General features: G+C 26.1%; 7 protein-coding genes and 2 long non-coding RNA genes across 9 annotated transcripts; 7 read left to right on the forward strand and 2 right to left on the reverse strand.

Annotated features, from left to right (window-relative positions):
- Positions 1 to 480: 480 nt before the first annotated feature.
- Positions 481 to 2796, forward strand: LOC107963966. The gene is made up of 4 exons (XM_006565890.3): positions 481 to 1569; positions 1678 to 1777; positions 2286 to 2552; positions 2658 to 2796. The coding sequence occupies exons 1-4, from the start codon at positions 770 to 772 to the stop codon at positions 2712 to 2714; spliced, it is 1224 nt and encodes a 407-aa protein (XP_006565953.2). The 5' UTR covers positions 481 to 769; the 3' UTR covers positions 2715 to 2796.
- A 659-nt stretch (positions 2797 to 3455) lies between these two features.
- LOC100577101 (odorant receptor 4-like) lies at positions 3456 to 5750 on the forward strand. Its single transcript, XM_003250706.4, has 4 exons — positions 3456 to 4607; positions 4718 to 4817; positions 5253 to 5519; positions 5605 to 5750. The coding sequence occupies exons 1-4, from the start codon at positions 3808 to 3810 to the stop codon at positions 5659 to 5661; spliced, it is 1224 nt and encodes a 407-aa protein (XP_003250754.2). The 5' UTR covers positions 3456 to 3807; the 3' UTR covers positions 5662 to 5750.
- Positions 5751 to 6689: 939 nt separating this feature from the next.
- LOC100577068 (odorant receptor 4-like) lies at positions 6690 to 9170 on the forward strand. The gene is made up of 4 exons (XM_016918050.2): positions 6690 to 8001; positions 8126 to 8225; positions 8692 to 8958; positions 9050 to 9170. Exons 1-4 carry the CDS (start codon positions 7205 to 7207, stop codon positions 9104 to 9106), a joined length of 1221 nt encoding a protein of 406 aa, XP_016773539.1. The 5' UTR covers positions 6690 to 7204; the 3' UTR covers positions 9107 to 9170.
- A 1569-nt stretch (positions 9171 to 10739) lies between these two features.
- Positions 10740 to 12717, forward strand: Or41 (odorant receptor 41). Its single transcript, NM_001242973.1, is given in 4 exon segments — positions 10740 to 11536; positions 11651 to 11750; positions 12307 to 12573; positions 12661 to 12717. Coding segments are annotated over 4 exon segments (1221 nt in total).
- Positions 12718 to 14106: 1389 nt separating this feature from the next.
- On the forward strand, positions 14107 to 16658 carry LOC100576984 (odorant receptor 4-like). The gene is made up of 4 exons (XM_003250703.4): positions 14107 to 15472; positions 15574 to 15673; positions 16178 to 16444; positions 16525 to 16658. The coding sequence occupies exons 1-4, from the start codon at positions 14673 to 14675 to the stop codon at positions 16579 to 16581; spliced, it is 1224 nt and encodes a 407-aa protein (XP_003250751.1). The 5' UTR covers positions 14107 to 14672; the 3' UTR covers positions 16582 to 16658.
- Positions 15687 to 19102, reverse strand: LOC107966095. Its single transcript, XR_001706514.2, has 3 exons — positions 19016 to 19102; positions 17158 to 17289; positions 15687 to 15844 (listed from the first exon to the last, which is right to left on the reverse strand). It is a non-coding gene; the product is annotated as an uncharacterized LOC107966095 (long non-coding RNA).
- Positions 18048 to 20482, forward strand: LOC100576944 (odorant receptor 82a-like). Its single transcript, XM_003250702.4, has 4 exons — positions 18048 to 19280; positions 19380 to 19479; positions 20001 to 20267; positions 20344 to 20482. The coding sequence occupies exons 1-4, from the start codon at positions 18484 to 18486 to the stop codon at positions 20398 to 20400; spliced, it is 1221 nt and encodes a 406-aa protein (XP_003250750.1). The 5' UTR covers positions 18048 to 18483; the 3' UTR covers positions 20401 to 20482.
- Positions 20483 to 20551: 69 nt separating this feature from the next.
- Positions 20552 to 23043, reverse strand: LOC113218588. The gene is made up of 3 exons (XR_003304165.1): positions 22833 to 23043; positions 22051 to 22163; positions 20552 to 21015 (listed from the first exon to the last, which is right to left on the reverse strand). It is a non-coding gene; the product is annotated as an uncharacterized LOC113218588 (long non-coding RNA).
- On the forward strand, positions 22154 to 24254 carry LOC100576914 (odorant receptor 82a-like). The gene is made up of 4 exons (XM_006565895.3): positions 22154 to 23097; positions 23209 to 23308; positions 23780 to 24046; positions 24122 to 24254. Exons 1-4 carry the CDS (start codon positions 22301 to 22303, stop codon positions 24176 to 24178), a joined length of 1221 nt encoding a protein of 406 aa, XP_006565958.1. The 5' UTR covers positions 22154 to 22300; the 3' UTR covers positions 24179 to 24254.
- The last annotated feature ends 368 nt before the right edge of the window (positions 24255 to 24622 follow it).

The following is a 24622-nucleotide window of genomic DNA, read 5'->3' on the forward strand; positions in this document are numbered from 1 at the left end:
GTGATCGTGGAATTCCAGGCATTTCTTTTCTATTGTGGGTTTCTCGATTTATGCACATATTACATTGATCAAATTTTATCAGAATAAATATTTTATTTTTTTATAAAAATATTTTTTTTATATAATCTGAAAAAAAGTAGAATTCACATTAATTATATAATTATGTAATTATGTAATAGTATTATAGCGCATAAATATTGGTTTACAGCTCATATAATAAATTAAATAATTCTAGCAAAAAAGAACAAATTAAATTCTTCGGTAATGTGACTGAAAAATTCATTTAACCATTTATCACATCAAATTTTATATTAAAAATTATATTTAAAAAAAATAAAAATCATAATTGTCAATATATATACTGTTTACAATATATAGTATACAGTATATATATGGATACAGTTTAAATACCATTATGATTAATAAAAAAATAGTATATTTATTTGTTTATTTTCCATTCACTAACTTCTTTTTTTTTTTAGGCCACATTAGATCCAACACATATCATATTTAAAAATTACACTTCACATATAAAAAACATCTTTTTTACGAATTTTTTCGTTCCATTACGACGTCTAATTTAATTTCTATTAGTCCATAGAGTGCATATTGTGTAACTACCGTCAATGAAATGAAACGTAAACATATGGATTAACCGTTGCCAATAGTTATGGTATTGCTATGGAATATACATATCGATCGAAACACATCATCTGTACAACATTGTATGTATACTATTCAGTCGTTTCTCCGACTTCGGTGAGGAAACATGATGGCGGACGACATTGCCACGGTTCAGAAGGAGTTTAACAATCTGAACGAGTATAGCATACAATTCAACAAATGGTTCTCGAAAACAATAGGCGTATGGCCACTTCCATCCTCCACTTCGAAATTCGAAAAAATAGTGACAAGGATTCTAATTATTGTCTGTTCGATCATCACTCTATTCGTTACAATACCGAGCATGTTACATTTCATTCTCGTGAAAGAAGATATAATCTCGAAATTAAAGTCACTTGGTCCAATAAGTTATTGCTTCGGTGGAGGGCTCAATTATGCAGTATTATTACTTCGTAAAAACGATATACGCTATTGTATAGACCATATAGAAGCCGATTGGAAAGTGATCACGAGGATGGCGGATAGACAAGTGATGCTTAAAAATGCGAAAATTGGTCGCATCATTTCCTGTTGTATTGTAGGCTTCTTGCAAATTGGTACTTTTTGTTTTTGCACCATTCTGGGAGTTTTTAAACGAACAATCAAAATCGGCAACAATAGCATGGAAATATACGTTTTACCCTCTCCAGCCTATAAAATTCCGGTTGATACCAATCCAGGGCACGATATTGTACTTTGTTTTCAATATCTGGCTGCATACATTACGAGCGCTACCGTTGTTAGCGCTTTCAGCTTTGCTACGGTATTTGCATGCCACGCTTCTGGTCAGTTAACTATAATGATTATATGGATAGAAGAATTTATAAACCGGCCACAAGAAGAAAATAAGAATGTACACATTGATAAAATAAGTGTGATCATCAAACATCATATGAGAATTCTAAGGTAACACTTTTTATATAGTTTCTTTCTATTTCATGTGTCTTTTTCTTTCTATCTATCATTTTCTATCTTTCTTTAGAGAATATCTCTAATTACATATTAATTGTGAAGTTTCTTAGAACGTGCTGAACATCTATTGAGCCCAATATGCTTCATGGAAATGTTCAAGAATATATTGAGTATATGCTTGTTTAGTTATTGCATTCTTGCGGTACGCCATTTTTCAAATTAAAATATATCTGTTAAATAATTCGTTTTCAAGATCAATAAATAGTTTTGTTTATGTTAAAAATAACTTATATTAAACATATACTAAATTTCATTATTATTATTTAATAAATAAAAATATTAACATATATATTTTAAAGATATAATTGATTTGAGATATAAATTTCTATGTCAAATCTATCATTTTTAGTAGAACAATTCTGTACTTGATTTGACATGAAACAAGCTTCATCTCTACAATTTTTACAACTTACTTAAAATTTATTATTATCGATTAGAATTAAACTTAACTTTGTTCTAAGGATGAAGAACACCTTGACTATCTATTCCAAAATAATTGCAATAAACAAGTGAACCTAATTCTAATAATCTATTCTAATTCTAATTGTCGTAATTATCTCTCAAATTCAAGCAATAAAAAAATCATGAAATTAATAATATAAATGAATAACAGTGATTAATTTAATTGAAAATATTCATTTTTTTATTAGGAATGGTCTGAACATAATATTAGGATTCTTGGTACATATATTATTACGGTAATAAATATAACTTTAAACACATTTTTAATATGTTATATCGGTGAAGTACTAACTGAAAGGTGTAAGGAAATTGGTGACATGGTTTACATGACAAACTGGTATCGATTACCTAAGAAAGATATTCTCAATTTGATAATGATTATTACACGATCTAGCGTGGAATATAAAATGACTGCTGGAAAGATAATTGATATGTCAGTGATCACGTTTGGTAATGTGCGTCTATTTCTTTCAATTTTTAAAAAAATATTTTTAAAAAAATATATGATTGATCGCCAAAATATTTCGAAAATATTTATGCGAATATATTTTTACTTTCAGATAATAAAAACTGTTTTTGGATATTTAAATATATTACGTCAAACAACAATGTTATAAATTGTACACGTATTGAATACATAAAAAAATATGTATCGAATATATATTCAAAATAAATATTGCATATTATTAATTATAGTCGAATAAATTTGAAAGTATAAACATTATTTTTTTTTTATTTAAAATGATAAAATTAATTTAATTTGATTGTATACACATTTATTCACTATCAAGTCATCATTCATTCATTAACAATTTGAAATGAATACTTACATAAGTCTAAATTTATATCAACTATGCTGATTTCATGTATGCTGGTGGATTCTTCTACATCACTGTGATGCCTCTTAACATAAAATGGCACAAAATAATTGAACGTGATCGTAGTATTCCAGGCATTTCTTTGGTATTGTGGGTTTCTCGATTCACGTATATATTAAATTGATCAAATTTTATCAGAATAAATATTTTATTTTTTTATAAAAATATTTTTTTTATATAATCTGGAAAAAAAATAGAATTCACATTAATTATGTAATTATGTAATAATATTATAGCGCATAAATATTGGTTTACAGCTAGTTTTAAAGCATATAATAAATTAAATAATTATTATCAGAAAAAAACAAATTAAATTCTTCGGTAATGTGAGTGAAAAATTCATTTACCCATTTATCATATCAAATTTTATATTAAAAATTATATTTAAAAAAAATAAAAATCATAATTGTCAATATATATACGGTTTACAATATATTTACAGTATACAGTATATATATGGATACAGTTTAAATACCATTATGATTAATAAAAAAATAATATATTTATTTGCTTATTTTCCATTCACTAACTTCTTTTTTTTTTTAGGCTACATTAGATCCAAACACGTATCATATTTCAAAACACTTCACATATAAAAAACATCTTTTTTACGAATTTTTTTCGTTCCGTTACGACGTCTAATTTAATTTCTATTAGTCCATAGAATGCATATTGTGTAACTTCCGCCAATGAAATGAAACGTAAACACATGGATTAACCGTTGCCAATAGTTGTGGTATTGCTATGGAATATACATATCGATCGAAACACATCATCCGTACAACATTGTATGTATACCATTCAGTCGTTTCTCCGACTTCGGTGAGGAAACATGATGGCAGACGACATTGCCACGGTTCAGAAGGAGTTTGACAATCTGAACGAGTATAGCATACAATTCAACAAATGGTTCGCGAAAACAATAGGTGTATGGCCACTTCCATCCTCCACTTCGAAATTGGAAAAGATAATGACAAGGATTCTAATTCTTTTCTGTTGGATTACCACGCTATTCGTCACAATATCAAGCTTGTTACATTTCACCCTCGTGAAGGAAGATATCATCATCAAATTAAAATCTCTGGCTCCTATAAGCTATTGCTTTGGCGGAGGGCTCAACTATGCCGTATTGCTGTATCGTAAAAGCGATATACTTTATTGTATAGAGCATATGGAAGTTGATTGGAAGGCGATCACAAAAACGGCGGATCGACAAATAATGTTTAAAAATGCAAAAATTGGTCGCATTATTTCCTGTTGCATCGCAGCCTTTGTGCAAATTAGTGCTGTTTGTTTCTGCACCGTACTGGGAGTTTTTAAACGGACAATCAAAATCGGCAACGAAAGCATGGAAATACACGTTTTACCATCTCCAACCTATAAAATTCCGGTTGATACCAATCCAGGATACGGTATTATCCTTGGTTTGCAATTTCTGACAGGATACATTATGAGTGCCACCGTTGTTATCGCATTCAGTTTTGCTACAGTATTTGCATGTCACACTATTGGTCAGTTAACTATAATGGTTACATGGATAGAAGAATTTATAAACCGGCCACAAGAAGAAAATAAGAATGTACACATTGATAAAATAAGTGTGATCATCAAACATCATATGAGAATTTTAAGGTAACACTTTTTATATATAGTTTCTTTCTATTTCATGTGTCTTTTTCTTTCTATCTATCTTTTTCTATCTTACTCTAGAGAATATCTCTAATTACATATTAATTGTGAAGTTTCTTAGAACGTGCTGAACATCTATTGAGCCCAATATGCTTCATGGAAATGTTCAAGAATATATTGAGTATATGCATGTTCAGCTATTGCATTCTTGCGGTACGCCATTTTTCAAAATTAAATATTATTATTTATTGAATACTTAATTTTCAATTTTAATAAATAGTTTTGTATATGTCAAAAATAATTTATCTGAACACATGTTTATGCTATTTATCAGAACTATGCAATTTCATTATTATTATTAAATAAATAAAAACTTTCTTTATTCGATTTAAATTAAGATTCATCTCTATTCTAACAATTTTAAAGTTTAAAGTCATTCAGTTAGAATTAAATCTAATGTTTTTCTTAAGATATGAAATATTGTAATTATCTATTTTAAAATTATTGAAATTAACGAAATCAATCCTACTTTAATATAATTATTATAATTTTTTATAAATATTACAAATTCAAGTTATAAAAAAATCATGAAAGTAATACGAATAACACAGGTGATCACTCCAATTGAAAACACTCATTTTTTTGTAGGAATGGTCTGAACATGATATTAGGATCCTCACTACATATACTTTCGCAGTAATGAATTTAATTTTTAGTACGTTTTTAATATGTTATATTGGTGAAATACTAACTGAAAGATGTAAAGAAATTGGTAACATGGTGTATATGACAAATTGGTATCAATTACATGATAAAGATATTCTTAATTTGATTATGATCATTGTACGATCTAGTGTAGAATATAAAATGACTGCCGGAAAGATAATGGATATGTCTGTAATTACATTCGGTAATGTACGTTTATATTTTTCAATTTTGAAAGAAATAAAAATTATTATTATATATCGTAAATATTCATACGATATGTTTATAATTTTAGATAATAAAAACTGTTTTTGGATATTTAAATATATTACGTCAAACAACAATGTTATAAATTGTACACGTATTGAATACATAAAGAAATATGTATGAAATATATATTCAAAATAAACATTAGATATTATTAATTACATTTGAATAAATTTGAAAATATAAACGTTATTTTTTTCTTTTAAAATTATAAAATTAATTTAATTTCACTGCACATATATTATTCAACTCATTATCAATTATCAACAATTTGAAATAAATACTTACATAAGTTTAAAGTTAGACCAACTAACTGTTAATTTCATGTATTCCATAAGATTTTTTTATACAACTATGTAATAGCCTCTTAGTTAGAAACGCAGAAAAATAATTAACAAGATCGTAAAATCCCAAATCTCTCTTATTTATTAATAGATTTTTCGATCCACAAATTATTCCATCTTTCAAAGTTGTGCAATTGATGCAATGCTTGGCTGAATTTGTACACTGTAGATGTGTGTTGTTTGGTCACCGTTTTTGCACGTTATGCACGCCTGTACACAATTCTAAATTTTTGTGACCAAATTATGAAGACTGGTCAATGGGCTAAAAATAGACAATAGACAACAAAAATGTACAGAATGAATACTGACTAGATGATATTTTGGAACATCATTTACATATAATACATACTAATTTAAAGGATGTATAGATTGCAGAGATTTACAGAAATATCATACTGCGCTTATGAGTAACAACTTTCAACAACAATATCTCATTTATGTCTCAAATCAAAGTTTAATATTAATATCTGCAATTTCAAACTCTTCCATAAAATTGATAAATGAAAAACTCGTGGAATTTCAGCTTTTGTAATGTGAGTGGTAGATCAGATTCATCTATCAAGATTCATCTATCTATTTATTATATTACATTATATAATTAATATTCTATTTTATTATTTTCTATTACAGATGTTGCAATCATTTTAGGAATATTCAAATCAGTCTGTATTACTAAATATTTCATGATATTTAGTATTAAAATTCAAAATAATTATTATTTCGAATATTTACTTATTTTAAAAATTATACTTATATTTTAATATTATACTTCAAATTAATACATAAATTTCAAAATGAACAATAGTAATCCTGATATATTATGCGTTTCAAGATCATTTAGAGCCAAAAACTCAAGTTGACTTTTTCTGTATTGAAAATTATCTCTATATTGAAAAGAAACAAAGAACAAAGTAATTTGTCGATATGATATAATGCTTAAACATTACTACCAAAAAAAGTATATCTATTTATTTTTCATTTACAGCTCGATTGACATTCACAAATACACAAGATATTTTAAAATCATATTTTAACTCCAAAAAAAATGTCTTTTTTATGAATTTTTGCTTTTCAACTAAGACATCTAACTTAATCTTTATCAATCGGCTGCACATTGTACAACACATGTCAGTATTGTCAACGAACTGAAACGTAAACATACGGATTAACCGTTGCCAACAGGTATTATTATGGTAACAGGGTATACGTATCGATCGACGCATATCATCTGTACATCATGTGTACACCATTCAGTCGTTTCTGCAACTTCGTTGAGGAAAGACGATGGCGGATGATATTACCGCAATTCAGAAAAAGTTCGGCAGTCTGAACGAATACAGCATACAACTGAATAGATGGCTTTCGAAAACGATAGGCGTATGGCCACTTCCATCGTCCACCACGAAATTCGAAAAGATAATGACAAAGATTTTAATTTTTCTCTGTTGGATCATCGCGCTATTCGTCATAACATCAAGCCTGTTACATTTTACCCTCGTTAAAGAGGATATTATTTCAAAACTGAAAACGCTTGGCCCTATAAGTTATTGCTTTGGTGGAGGGCTCAATTACGCCGTGTTGTTGCTTCGTAAAGACGATATACGCTATTGTATAGATCATATAGAAACCGATTGGAAGGCTATCACGAGGACAGGCGATCGGCAAGTAATGTTTAAAAACGCGAAAATTGGTCGCATCATTTCCGGTTGCATCGCGAGCTTCATGCAAGTTAGTACAATTTGTTTCGGCATCGTATTTGGAGTTTTCAAACAGAAAATCAAAATCGGCAACGAAAGTATGGAAATACACGTGTTACCTTTTCCAACCTACAAAATTCCGGTTGATACTAATCTAGAGCACAGTATCGTTCTTGGTTTCCAATTTCTGACAGGATGCATTATGAGTGCTACCGTTGTTATCGCTTTCAGCCTTGCTACTGTATTTGCATGCCACGCTGCTGGCCAGTTAACTATAATGGTTACATGGATTAAAGAATTTGTAAATCGGCCACAAGAAGAAAATAAAAATATGCGAGTTAATGAGATAAGTGTGATCATCGAACATCATTTAAGAATTCTAAGGTAATATTTTTTGATTAATTTTTATTTTTATTGTTAACTACTTTTATCTATCTATTTGTTTTATTTATCTATCTATTTGTATCTATCTTTGAAAAATTTCTCTAATAACATAATAACTGTGAAGTTTCTTAGGACGTACTGAACATCTATTGAGTCCAATATGCTTTATGGAAATGTTCAAGAATGTATTAAGTATATGCATGCTTAGCTATTGTATTCTCGTGGTACGTAGTTCTCGAATTTACACATATTCATTGAGGACTTATATAATATATTTACAATATTTATTTAATACATAAATTTGTGCTTAATCTTTTTATCAAATTTTATCATTGCTTTTAATACAATTACTCTTTATTCAATTTCAATAAGGTTTATTTCTTCTATTTCTGTTTTTATTATATAAATTTATATACATTTATATACATAAATTTTGATATTAAGGAAAAGTAATATGTTTTAAGGAAAAGTAAAGCATTTTGCCTACTTTTTTATTTTAAGATAATTAAAAATTATTTATCTTATTATATATAATTTCTGTAATAAATAAATTCTTTTATATTTATTAATATTTATTTATATTTTCATAATAATAAAGATTTTTTATTAATTTAAGCAATAAAAAATTGTAAGAAATAATATAAACAATATGAATGATAAATAGAATTGAAAATATTCATTTTTTCATAGGAATGGTCTGGACGTGATATTAGAGCCCTCAGTGCATATACTTTTTCAGTAATGAATATAGCTTTAAGCACATTTCTAATATGTTATATCGGTGAAGTATTAACTGAAAAATGTAAAGAAATTGGTAACATGGTTTACATGACAAATTGGTATCGATTATCTGATAAAGATATTCTTAATCTGATTATGATTATTACACGATCTAGTGTAGAATACAAAATGACTGCCGGAAAAATAATTGATATGTCGGTGATCACATTTGGTAATGTATGTTTGTTTCTTCCAATTTTTAAAGAAAAAAATTTTAAACAATCGTTGATTCTTGAAAATATTGATACAAATATATTTAAAATTTCAGATAATAAAAACTATTTTTGCATATTTAAATATATTACGCCAAATGACAATATTGTAAAGTGCACATGTATTGAGCATATAAAAAAAAATATATATTTCAAAAAAAAATATTGCACATTAATAATAATATTCAATTAAAATTGAAAGTATAAAAACTATTTTTTATATCTATAATGATTGAATATATATCACATTTTTCAAAAAATTATGAATTACAATTTTATAACAGAGTATATATGTACAGCATATATTTGAATGCAAAAGAATTTTAAAACTTTTTTTTATTTATGTATTTAACTTATTGATTTCATTGAATAATTGCTTCATTGAAATAAATGCTTAAAATCATAATATTGACAATCGTATTATATTACAAATCGATTATCTTTCTTTTTTAAGATGTGTTTTAGATATATAGCATTATGATTTTCCAAAAAAATGAACTTAGAAAAAATAGTAAATAAAATATTAATAATTTTAATTTACTATTATCTAACATATAGCACATTTCGAAATCATTTGCCGATATCATATTCGAAAATGTACAGTTTATTTTTTTTTTGAACATACATTGTCCAATTCATATTAACTATAAAAAATTTGAAATAAATACTTACATTTAAAGTTACATCAACTGCATTAGTTTTATGTATTTCACTAGATTCATTTATACTATTGTTCTCTGCACAGAGAGATCGATAATGAAATCAAATTCTTCCTTCAAAATCTTGCAATACATGATTCAATGATGATATCTGCCATCATTGAATGCTTGCAATTTAATCAAAGATTTTTTTGTACAAATATATAAACAATTTTGAATTCTTATGACGAAGTTGTGAAAAATTGTTGATGGACTGAAAAAAGACAAAAATAATGATACATGAATAATAGTTAAATAATATATTAGAATATTGTTACATAATTCTTTACATTTCTTTAAAAATAGGAATAAAGTAAAACGATTAAAAAAATTATGAAAAGTTAATCTATTGCTATTCTTTATACTCAATATCTTCATATTCTTAGTGCAATTTTATCGAAATTATATTTTATATTTTTACAAAATTATTTGTTTCTACATTACTTGAAAAAAAATAGAATTCAAATTTAATCAAGTGATAGATTAAGTATCTACAAAAAAAAGAAAGCATTCAATTGGATATTGATATCTTGATAATTTCCAATTTTTCTAAAATTGACAGATGAGAAATTCATAAAATTATTTTTAAATAATTAGATAATCTATAGATAACTTTTATAATTCTTGAAGATCGTAATCTTTAATTTGCATTAAATGCACACTACTATTTGAATACTATTGTGATTAATAATAAAGAAAAATACATATTTATGTACACATACATATTTTCATTCACTAATTTCTCCATTGATATTAGATATCACACATCATATTTCAAAATAACGCTTTACTTTTAAAAAAGGTATATGATTTTCTTCACGAATTTTATCATTCTGCAAAGATATTTAATTTAATTTCTATCACTCCGAATGTCATCGAGTGCGCACCACGTGCAACTACCGTCAACGAACTGAAATGTAAACACACAGATTAACCATCGTCAATAGTCATGGTAACGGAATATATATATTGATCGATGCATATCATTTGTAAGGCATCGTACGTATATACTATTCAGTCGTTTCTGTAACTTCGTTGAGGAGAGACGATGGCGGACGATATTGTCGCGATTCAGAAAAAGTTTGGCAGTCTTAACGAGTATAGCATACAAGTGAATAGATGGCTCTCAAAAACAATAGGCGTATGGCCATTTACATCCACCACATCGAAATTCGAAAAGATAATGACAAAGATTCTAATTATTGTCTGTTCGATCATCGCTCTATTCGTTACAATACCGAGCATGTTACACTTCATTCTCGTGAAAGAAGATATCATAACAAAACTGAAAATGACTGGTCCTATAATTTATTGTATTGGCGGAGGGCTTAATTATGCAATATTATTGTTTCTTAGAGACGATATACGTTATTGTATAGAGCATATAGAAGCCGATTGGAAGACGATCACTAGGACAGGCGATCGGCAAGTAATGTTTAAAAACGCAAAAATTGGTCGTATCATTTCTGGTTGCATCGGAAGCTTCTTGCAATTTAGTACTATTTCTTACTGCACCGTATTTGGAGTTTTCAAACAGACAATCAAAATCGGCAACGAAAGTATGGAAATACACGTCTTACCTTTTCCAACCTATAAAATTCCAGTTGATACTAATCTAGAGCATGGTATTGTTCTTGGTTTTCAATATCTGACAGCATGCATTATGACTGCTACTATTATAATCGCTTTCAGTCTTGCTACAGTATTTGCATGCCACGCTGTTGGCCAGTTAACTATAATGGTTACTTGGATCGAAGAATTTGTAAATCGGCCGCAAGAAGAAAAGAAGAATATGCGCATTAATGAAATAAGTGTAATCATTGAACATCATTTAAGAATTCTAAGGTAACATTTTTTTGTATAGTTTTCTTCCATTTCTATTATTCGTTTCCTTTTATCTATTTATTTATCTCTATCCTCTTTGAGAAAATTTTTCTAATTACTGTATTAACTGTAAAGTTTCCTAGAACGTACTGAACATCTATTAAACCCAATATATTTCATGGAAATGTTCAAGAATATATTAACTACATGCATGCTTAGCTATTGCATTCTTGTGGTATGTATTTTCTAAATTAAATTTATTCATTGAGGACTTTGTTTTTAGAATCATTAGTTTAGTCTATTTCTATGTTAAAAATATTTTACTTGATGAATTCGTATGATGAATTCATTCGTACCTCAACAAATGATCCGTAAATTTCGTTATTATGTGAAGAAATAATAAAATAATTTTAAGATATTGATTTAATACATAAAAAAAAAAAATTCGTACTTAATTTTTCTGACAAATTTATTTTTTTTAAAAACGATCATTCCGTTTTCAATTTCAATAAGATTCATCTTTCCTTTTCTTCCATTTCTGCAACATTAAAACATGTTATTAGCATCGAGTTAAAACATGATATACTTTATCCAAAGTTTATTTCAAAGAAATTGAAAATAACTACTTGAATCTTATTGTATGTAAATTCTATAAATAATTATAATTTATAATAATAATTTTATATAACTGAGATTTTTTTGCAAATTTCATAAAATTTAATCAATAAAAAAATTTAAGAAATAATATAAACAAAATGAGCGATGAACTTGAAACTATTCATTTTTTGTAGGAATGGTCAGGACATGATATTAAAGTCCTTAGTGCATATAGTTTTACAATAACAAATATAATTTTAAGCTTGTTTTTAATATGTTATATCAGTGAAGTATTAAATGAAAAATGTAAGGAAATTGGTAACATAGTTTACATGACAAATTGGTATCGATTATCTGATAAAGATATTCTTAATCTGATTATGATTATTATACGATCTAGTGTAGAATACAAAATGACTGCTGGAAAAATAATTGATATGTCGGTGATCACATTTAGTAATGTATGTTTGTCTCAATTTTCTTTATTTTAAAAGACAAAAAATCATTGATTCTCGAAAATATTGATACAAATATATTTAAAATTTCAGATAATAAAAACTATTTTTGCATATTTAAATATATTACGCCAAGTGACAATATTGTAATGTACACGTATATTGAGCACATAAAAAAACATGTATCAAATATATATTTAGAAACAAGCATGTTATAAATAATATTTATAGATATATATATATATAATATGTATATTAAAAATGAAACATATTAATAATTATATTCAAGTGTATAGTAAAAAATATTTTTTATATCTATAATAATCATATATATATGTCACATTTTTCAGAAAATCATAATTTTATAATATAATCATATGTTCTACATTTCTTCATATATACTTAAATGCAAAAGAACATCAAAAATTTTTTTTATTTGTGTATTTTACATTTAATTGAATATTTAAAGCACAATAACGACAATCATATACTACATATCATCTTTCTCCCTTCAAATCTAATTTAAACATAATATCATGATTTTTCAAAAAAATAGGTTCGGAAAAAATATTAAATAAAAAATTAATTTTCACATTTTCAATATTTTCTAGAATGATTTTATCTGACAAATAGCACGTATCATATTTCTGTGCGTGAATATAAAAAATAATTTATTTTTAGTACACACACACATTGTCCAATTCAAATTATGAATTATAAAAAACTTGAAATAAATACTCACATAAATTTAAAGTTACATCAACTGCATTAGTTTTATGTATTTCACTAGATTCATTTATATCATTGTTCTTTGCCTCTGCACAAACAGAGAGATCGATAACGAAATCAAATCCTTCCTTCAAAATTTTGCAATTTTGCAATACTTAGTTCAATGATGATATTTACCATCAATGAATACTTGCAATTTGATCAAAGATTTTTTGTGCAAAGATATAGATAAGTTTGAATTCTTATAACGAAGTTATGAAAAATTGTTGATGAACTGAAAAAAGACAAAAATAATGATACATGAATAATAGTTAAATAATATACTAAAATATTGTTACATAAAAATTCTTTACATTTTTTTAAAAATGGGAATAAAATAAAACGATTAAAAAAATTATAAAAAGTTAATCTATTGCTATTCTTTATACTCAATATCTTCATATTCTTAGTGCAATTTTATCGAAATTATATTTTATATTTTTACAAAATTATTTGTTTCTACATTACTTGAAAAAAAATAGAATTCAAATTTAATCAAATGATAGATTAAGTATCTACAAAAAAAAGAAAGCATTCAATTGAATATTGATATCTTGATAATTTCCAATTTTTCTAAAATTGACAGATGGAAAATTCGTAAAATTATCTTTAGATATTTTTTATAATTCTTGGAAATTCGTCTTTTCATTTATCTTTTCATTTAACATTGCATAACATCTTTATCACATTCCAATTTATTATTTTTTTATAGATCATTAAAATTATCTATAACATATTTGAATCATTATGTATTTCGTGATGTAGCCATAAAATTCAAAATGATTATTGTATCAAAATTTTATTAATTCCAAAAATTCTATTCTCAAATAATAAACAAATTTCAGAATAAGCAATAGAAATATTGATACATTCTATGTATTTCAAAGCTATTTAATGCATCAGAGAAAGTTTAATTCTTTATCTACTTTAAAAATTACCCCAAAAAAGTAATAATCTTTAATCTGCATTAAATGCATTCTGCTATTTGAATACAACTATAATTAATAATAAAAAAAAATACACTTTTCTACCTTTCATTCACTAATTTCTCGATTGATATTATGTAACACATATCATACTTCAAACTAATGCTTCACTTATAAAAAGTGAGTTTTTTACGAATTTCATCGTTCTGCAAAAATATCTAATTTACTTTATACCACTCCACTGAGTGTACAACATGTGCAACTATCGTCAACGAACTGAAACGTAAACAGATGGATTAACCGTTGTCAATAGTTATGGTTACGGAATATATGTATCGATCGATGCATATCATTTGTGCGACACCATGTGTATACGATATTCAGTCGTTCCTGCAACTTCGTTGAGGAAACATGATGGCGGATGACATTGCCGCGATTCAGAAGAAGTTCGGCAGTCTAAACGAATACAGCATACAATTGAACAGATGGTTCTCAAAAACGATAGGCGTGTGGCCACTTCCATCCTCTACCTCGAAACTCGAGAAAATAATGACAAAGATTTTAATTTTTCTTTGTTGGATTATCGCTCTATTCGTCATAATATCAAGCTTGTTATATTTTGCTCTCGTGAAAGAGGATATTATCTCAAAATTAAAAACGCTTGGCCCTATAAGTTATTGCTTTGGTGGAGGGCTTAATTACGCAGTGTTGTTGCTTCGTAAAAACGATATACGCTACTGTATAGATCATATAGAAACCGATTGGAAGGCTATCACGAGGACAGGCGACCGGCAAGTAATGTTTAAAAACGCAAAAATTGGTCGCATCATTTCCGGTTGTGTCGCGGGCTTCCTACAACTTAGTACTATATCCTTCTGTACCGTATTTGGAGTTTTCAAAAGGAGAATTAAAATCGGCAACGAAAGTATGGAAATATACGTTTTACCTTTTCCAACTTATAAAATTCCGGTTGATACTAATCCAGGCCATAATATCGTACTTGGTTTTCAATTTTTGGCCGCATATATTATGAGCGCTACCGTTGTTATCGCTTTCAGTCTTGCTACAGTATTTGCATGCCACGCTATTGGCCAATTAACTATAATGATTACTTGGATAGAAGAATTTGTAAATCGGCCGCAAGAAGAAAATAAAAATATGCGAGTTAATGAAATAAGTGTGATCATCGAGCATCATTTGAGAATTCTAAGGTAATATTTTTTTAATTTCTATTTCTATTGTTAACACCTTTTATCTATTTACCTCTATCCCCATTGAGAGAATTTCTTCTAATTACATATTAACTGTGAAGTTTTCTAGGACGCACTGAACATCTATTGAGTCCAATATGCTTCATGGAAATGTTCAAGAATATTTTGAGTATATGCATGCTTAGCTATTGCATTCTTGCGGTATGCTATTTCTTAATTAATATATTTAAATATAATTTAAATATATTTTTTGAGAACTTCGTTTTTAAAATCATTAGTTTTGTGTATTTCTGTCTTGAAAATATTTTTTCTAACTGATCACATGATGATTCATTCATAATGCAGCACATCATCCACAAATTTTTTTATTATCTGTAAACAAAAATATTAAAATGTTCTTAAAATATTGATTCAAGACATAAATTAATGTTCAACTTATTTCTCAAATTCATCACTTTTAATAGAATCATTCAATTTAATATAAAATATGATTCATCCATTTTATAATTTTTAATAAATATTAGTGAACTAGAAATTAGTGAAATGCTTTGACTAGATAAGATTCCAAGATAATTGAAATTAATGAAATGAATCCTATTCTATATGATTGAGTGTAATTCTTTATAAATGTCACAAACTCAAGCAATAATAAAATCGAGAAATAATATGAACAGCATAAAATTGAAAATATTCATTTTTTCTTAGGAATGGTATGGACGTGACGTTAGGGTCCTCGGTGCATATGCTTTTTCAGTAACATGTATAACATTAAACACATTTTTAATTTGTTATATTGGTGAAGTACTTTCTGAAAAGTGTAAGAAAATTAGTAATATGATTTACATGACGAATTGGTATCGATTATCTGAAAAAGATATTCTTAATCTGATTATGATAATGATACGATCTGGAATGGAATACAAAATGACTGCCGGAAAGATAATTAATATGTCGGTGGTTACATTTGGTAACGTACGTTTACTTTTTAATTTTTTTAAGAAGTGCATTGCTAGCATTCGAATGTATTTATACAAATATATTTTAAATTTCAGATAATAAAAACTATTTTAGCGTATTTAAATATATTACGCCAGATGACAATATTGTAAAGTGCACATGTATTGAATATATAAGAAAAAATGTATCTAACATATCTAATAATAAACTTTGCATATTAGTAACTTCATTTGAATGAATATGAAAATATAAATTATATTTTTTTCATATAATAATCAAGTATATATTGCATCTCTCTTTTTCGAAAGATTACAATTCATAATCTTATAATATTATTATAAGAACAACACATTTCAATATACTTGCATTGAAAAAAACTTAAAAAATTTTTTTGTATTTATATAATTTAGTTACACCGATTTATATATATATAAATAATATATATATATAAATAATTGTAATGAATGTTTAAAATCATAGTATTATATTGCAGATCGATCAACTTTAAGAAATATTTTAAACACATAATATTATTTATTTTCCAAAAATCTTAGAAAAAATATTAAATAAAAAATAAATCATCTTCATCTACTAATTTCCAGAATAACATTTTCAATTCTAGCAAATCATGTGCAGATATCAAAATATATACTTTATTTTCTTCTTTGAATTGGACACACATTGTTCAATTCATATTATCAATTAGAAAAAATTTAATAAATACTCACATAAATTTTTTTGTGTATTTTTTTATATATTTCGCTAGTATTTTCCATCACTGAAGTTTGATTGTTTTTGTTATGCAAAGATATAGCCAATTTCGAATTCTCATGACGAAATTTTTATGAAAAACAGATGGACTGAAAAAAGACAAAAATATAAAGATATTTGAATAATAGTTAAATAATATATTAGAATATTATTTACATATAAATTCTTTACATTTATTAAGTAAAAAATATGAAAGATTGTAAAAAATAGAAGATATTATTTTGTGCATAGAAATAACGATTTTCAATTGTTTACTTAAATCAAAGAGTCTTTAAATGAAATATGTTTTAATGAATTTATAGAGAATTTATATGTTTTTTGGAATATTATCTACTTAATGCAATGATAACATAAGAATAAAAATGATGAGAGTATAAAATTACAAATTGTTATCCTTCGTTCTGAATTTTTTAAAAACAATAAAACTATAAAGAATTATTGCTCATATTTTTTTATATTCAATATTTTCATTCTATTAATAAGATTTTATCAAAATTTTATATTTTTATAAAATTATTTGTTTCTATATTATCTGAAATAAAAAATAGAATTCAAATTTAATCAAGTGATAGATCAAATATGAAAAAAAGAAGTACAAAAAGAATTCAATTTGATATTCATATCTATAATTTTCGAATTCTTCTAAAATTGACAAATGGAAAATTTGTAAAATTATCTTTAGCTTTAGTTACAAATTTTTTAATTATTATTATTTCAAAATTTTACTAATTCCAGAAATTGTATTTTAAGATAATGTATAAATTTCAGAATAATAATAATAATAGAAAATTTGACACATTCTTCAAAATCATTTAATGCATCAGACAAAGTTTAATTTTTTTTCTACTTTGAAAATTATCCTAAATTAGTAAAAACTTAGTAATCATAATCTTTAATCTACATTAAATGCACTCTACTATTTAAGTATCACTGTGATTATTAAAAAAAAAAATACTTATTTATCTTCATTCACTAATTTTTCAATTAATATTAAACATCACCCATCATATTTTAAAATGACACTCCACTTTTAAAAAAGGTTTATGAATTTTTTCAAAAAATTTTATCATTCTGCAAAGATATTTAATTTACTTATATCTATTACTCCGATTATCATGGAGTGCGCACCACGTGCAACTACCGTTAACGAACTGAAACATATAGATTAACCATCGTCAATAGTCGTGGTAACGGAATATATATATTGATCGACGCATATCATTTGTACGACATCGTACATGTATACCATTCAGTCGTTTCTGCAACTTCGTTGAGGAAAGACGATGGCGGACGATATTGTCGCGATTCAAAAAAAGTTTGGCAGTCTCAACGAGTATAGCATACAAGTGAATAGATGGCTCTCGAAAACGATAGGGTTATGGCCACTTACATCTACCACATCGAAATTCGAAAAGATAATGACAAAGATTCTAATTCTTCTCTGTTGGATCATCGCGCTATTCGTTACAACATTAAGTTTGTTACACTTCATTCTCGTGAAAGAAGATATCATAACAAAACTGAAAATGATTGGCCCTATAAGTTATTGTGTTGGAGGAGGGCTTAATTATGCAGTATTATTGTTTCTTAGAGATGATATACGTTATTGTATAGACCATATAGAAACTGATTGGAATGCGATCACAAGAACGCAGGATCGGCAAGTAATGCTTAAAAACGCAAAAATTGGTCGCATAATTTCCGGTTGCATCGCAGGTTTCATGCAACTTGACAGTATTTGTTTCTGCACGGTATTGGGTGTTTTCAAACAGACAATCAAAGTCGGCAACGAAAGCATAAGAGTATACATTTTACCCTATCCAACTTATAAAGTTCCAGTTGATACTAATCCAGGGCACAGTATCCTACTTCTTCTTCAATTTTTGACAACATGCATTATGAGTACTACCGTTGTTATCGCTTTCAGTCTTGCTACAGTATTTGCATACCACGCCGTTGGCCAGTTAACTATAATGGTTACTTGGATCGAAGAATTTGTAAATCGGCCACAAGAAGAAAAGAAGAATATGCGCATTGATGAAATAAGTGTGATCATCGAGCATCATTTGAGAATTCTAAGGTAACATTTTTTTGATCAATTTCTGTTTCTATTGTTAACTCTTTTTATCTTTCTATCCCCTTTGAGAGAATTTTTTCTAATTACGTATTAACTGTGAAGTTTTCTAGGACGTATTGAACATCTATTGAGTCCAATATGCTTCATGGAAATGTTCAAGAATATTTTGAGTATATGCATGATTAGCTATTGCATTCTTGCGGTATGCTATTTTCCAAATTTAATTATATTTGTTAAGATTTTCGTTTTCAAAATCTGTAATTAGTTTTTGTATTGAAAAATATTTTTTCTAATTGATCACATGATTCATTAAGTAATACAGCATATCATCCATAAATTTCTTTATTATCTGTAAACAAAAATATTAAGATGTTCTTAAAATATTGATTCAAAATATAAATTAATGTTCAACTTATTTTAAATTATTATCAAATTCATCACTTTTGATAGAATCATTCAATTTAATATAGAATATGATTCATCCATTCTATTCCTATAACTTTAAGAAATTTATTATTATTATTATCAGCGAACTAGAAATTAATGAAATGCTTTAAAGAGCATTTAAGCATTTTAAGATTCCAAGATAATTGAAATTAATGAAATGAATCCTATTCTATGTAATTGTTGTAATTCTTTATCAATGTCACAAATTCAAGCAATAATAGAATCGTGAGAAATAATACGATCAGCATCAAATTGAAAATATTCATTTTCTCATAGGAATGGTCTGGACGTGATGTTAGAGCTCTTAGTACATATGCTTTTTGTGTGACATGTATAATATTAAACACATTTTTAATATGTTATATCGGTGAAATACTTTCTGAAAAATGTAAGAAAATTAGTGATATGATTTACATGACGAACTGGTATCAATTATCTGATAAAGATATTCTTAATCTGATTATGATAATGATACGATCTGGAGTGGAATATAAAATGACTGCTGGAAAGATAGTTAATATGTCAGTGATTACATTTGGTAATGTACGTTTATTTTCTAATTTTTTTAAGAAATATATTTTATTCGAAAATATTTATATAAGTATATTTTAAATTTCAGATAATAAAAACTATTTTTACGTATTTAAATATATTATTCCAAATGACAATGTTGTAAAGTGCACATGTATTGAGTATATAAAAAAATATGTATTTAACATATTTAATAATAAACTTTGCATATTAGTAATTTCTTTTGAATGAATATGAAATATGAAAATATAAATTATATTTGTTTCATATATAAATTGATTAATTTCATTTCTCTTATTCACTTCTCTTTATTATAATTTAGAATCTTATAATATTGTTATAGTAGCATATATATAGCACATTCTAATTTAAATTTGCACAGAGAAAACTTAAAAAATTTTTTTATATTTATGTAATATACTTACATCGATTTAATTGTAAAGAAATCGAATAATGTTTATAAAATCCTAGTATTATATTGCAGATCAATCATTTATTTTCCAAAAAAATAGTCTTAGAAAATATATTAAAGTATATTAAAAAATTAATCATCTTCATTTACTAATTTCTGACAATGACATTTTCAAATCTAGCAAATTATATGCAGCTACTGAAAATAATTCAAAAATGTACAATCTCAAAATTTCCTGATCTACTATGAATTCCTCGATCCATTCTGTTTTTCATACAATTGCAATACTTAATCGCATTTGTGATTTATTTCACAACTGGCAGGTGTTTGATCGCCATATATGCATACCTGTGGACAGTTTGAAATTCATGTGACAAAATTGCAATGACTGTTCGACAATATAAAAAGAAACAAAAAAATGGAGATACGTGAAAAATTAAATAATATTGTGAAACATCATTTATATAATATAAAAATAATATAAAAATAAAGAAATGCAACTTATATATAATTATATATAATTTGTATGAAAATATCATATTTTATTTATAGATAACAATTTTTAACTTTATATGTTAAATAAATCTTCTAATATCGATAATAAAATTCGTATCAATTTATGATAATGAAATTATATCGAGATACATTATTAGATAATTATAATTAAAGAGCAGCATTGTATTTGTAATATTTATTCTCAATTTTTTAAGAATGAAAATATTGGAAACGTAATGTATTTCATATTTTTTATATTCAATATTTTCATATCATATTACATTGATAGAATTTTTCTGAAAGAGATATTTTATGCTTTTATAAAATTATTCTTTCTATATTCTGTAATAAAAAATAAAATTCACTTATTTTCAAAATTCAATCATTTTCTAGAGTGAACAATTATATAATAATTTGTCAGTTTATATAATAGTATTATAATTTTTCTATAATTTTTTAATAATAATTGATATTATCTATAATATTATTTATAAGAAAAGAAATTGATATTAATATTTTACATTAATATTTATAATTTAAAATTTTTCAAAATTAACAACTGGAAAATTCTTAAAATTATTTTTATTTTTTATAACGTGAATGGAAGATTCATTTATGGAAGATTCTCTTTGTCATATCCAATTGCAAAACTCATATTCCATTATTTATTATTTATTATTTTATTTTATTACATAAAAATTAGAGTTGATCTTTTTTCTAAGAAAATTATTCCGAGAAGATTAATAATCATAATTTTCTATATATATATACTGTATGGTTTAAACATTATTATAATTAATAAAAAGAAAATTCATTTATCTTTTTTATCTTTTTTTATCTTCCATTTTCGTTTGACATTTGCTATATATATTTTAAAATCATACTTACAAAAATCACATTATAAAAAGTCTTACAAATTTTATCATTCCAAGATATCTAATTTAATTTCTACCAATCAATCGACTACACATTGTGCGACACATACAACTATCGTCAATGAACTGAAATGTAAATATACAGATTAACTACCTGTGCTAATAGTTATGGCAACGGAATATATGTATCGATCGACGTATATCATCCACACGACAGTATACACCATTCAGTCGTTTCTGTAACTTCGTCGAGGAAAGACGGAATGGCGGACGATATTGCTGCGATTCAGAAGAAGTTTGGAAGTCTGAACGAATACAGCATACAATTGAATAGATGGCTCTCGAAAACGATAGGAGTATGGCCACTTTCATCCTCTAGCTCCAAATTCGAAAAGATAATGACAAAGATTTTAATTTTCCTGTGTTGTATCATCGCGCTATTCGTCATCATACCAAGCTTGTTACATTTTACTCTTGTGAAAGAGGATATCATTTCGAAATTAAAAACACTTGGCCCTATAGGCTACTGCTTTGGAGGAGGACTCAATTATGCCATTTTGTTACTTCGTAAAAATGATATACGCTATTGTATAGAGCACATGAAAGCGGATTGGAAGGCAATTACGAGGACAGACGATCAGCAAATAATGCTTAAAAATGCAAAAATTGGTCGCATCATTTCCTGTTGTTTCGCGGCTTTCATGCAATTTAGTACTGTTATTTTTTGCGCCGTATTTGGAGTTTTCAAACGGACAATTAAAATCAGCAATGAAAGCATGGAAATATACGTCTTACCCTTTCCAACTTATAAAATTCCGGTCGATGTTAATCCAGGGCATAACATCGTCCTCGGTTTTCAATTTCTAGCAGGATATATTACAACAGGTACCGTTATTATCGCTTTCAGCTTTGCTACAGTGTTTGCATGCCATGCTGTTGGTCAGCTAACTATAATGATTACGTGGATCGAAGAATTTGTAAATAGGCCTCAAGAAGAAAATAAAAATGTACGCGTTGAGGAAATAAGTGTGATCATTGAACATCATTTGAGAATTCTAAGGTAACAACTTTTTATATAGTTTCTTTCTATTTCTATTGTTTCTTTCTTTTTATCTATCTATCTATTTCTATCTCTCTTTAGAAATTTTCTCTAATTACATATTAACTGAAGTTTCCTAGAACGTACTGAACATCTATTGAGTCCAATATGCTTCATGGAAATGTTCAAGAATATTTTGACTATATGCATGCTTAGCTATTGCATTCTTGCGGTATGCTATTTCTTAAATTTAAATATATTTATTGAGAACTTTGTTTTTAAGATCATTAGTTTTGTGCATTTTTGTATTCAAAATATTTTTTCTAATTGATCACATGATGATTCATTCGTAATACAACATATCATCCATAAATTTTTGTATTATCTGTAAACAAAAATATTAAGATATTTTTAAAATATTGATTTAAAATATAAATTTATGTCCACCTTATTTCTCAAATTCACCACTTTTAATAAAATCATTTAATTTAATATAGAATATGATTCATCCATTTTATAATTTTTAATAAATATTAATGAACTAGAAATTAGTGAAATGCTTTGACTAGGTAACATTTCAAGATAATGAAATGAATCCTATTCTATATTGTATTTTTTTATATAAATATTATAAATTCAAGCAATAATAAAATTGTGAGAAATAATATGAACAACATAAAATTTTATATTCATTTTTTCATAGGAATGGTCTGGACATGATATTAGAGCCCTCAGTGCATATGCTTCTGCCGTAATGAATATAAGTTTAGGAACATTTTTAATATGTTATGTTGGTGAAATATTAACTGAAAAGTGTAAGGAAATTGGTAACATGGTCTACATGACAAACTGGTATCGATTGCCTAAAAAAGATATTCTTAATCTAATAATGATTATTACACGATGTAGCATGGAATACAAAATGTCTGCTGGAAAGATGATTGATATGTCGGTGATTACATTTGGTAATGTACGTCTTTTGATTTTTAAAGAAATACATCATTGATTTTCGAAAATTTTCATGATAATATATTTAAAATTTCAGATAGTAAAAACTATTTTTGCATATTTAAATATATTACGCCAAATGACAATATTGTAAAGTGCACATGTATTGCGCATATAAAAAAATATGTATCGAACATACATTTGAAAATAAACTTTGCATATTAATTACAGTTCAATGATTTTGAAATTATAAGAAATATTTTTTCCATCCATAATGATCAATTATATGTTACATTTCTCTTTTCCAAAATGTTATAATTTACAGCCTTATAATATTGTTATATATATACAAAGTATATATTTCCATATATACTTGCACAGAAAAAATTTTGAAAATTTTTTTATTTATATAATTTACTTACACTGATTTAATTAAAATGGACACAATAGTAATATTCAAGATAATATATGTAACAACTTGATTATCTTTTCTTTTTTAAAAATCCAGACAATTAATATTATGATCAAAAAAAACTGACTTAGATAAAATATTAAATAAATAATAAGTCAATTCATTCACTAATTTTTAAAATGACAT

The sequence above is a fragment of the Apis mellifera genome, linkage group LG2 (assembly GCF_003254395.2).
Source record: "Apis mellifera strain DH4 linkage group LG2, Amel_HAv3.1, whole genome shotgun sequence".
NCBI classification, from domain to species: Eukaryota; Metazoa; Arthropoda; class Insecta; order Hymenoptera; family Apidae; genus Apis; species Apis mellifera.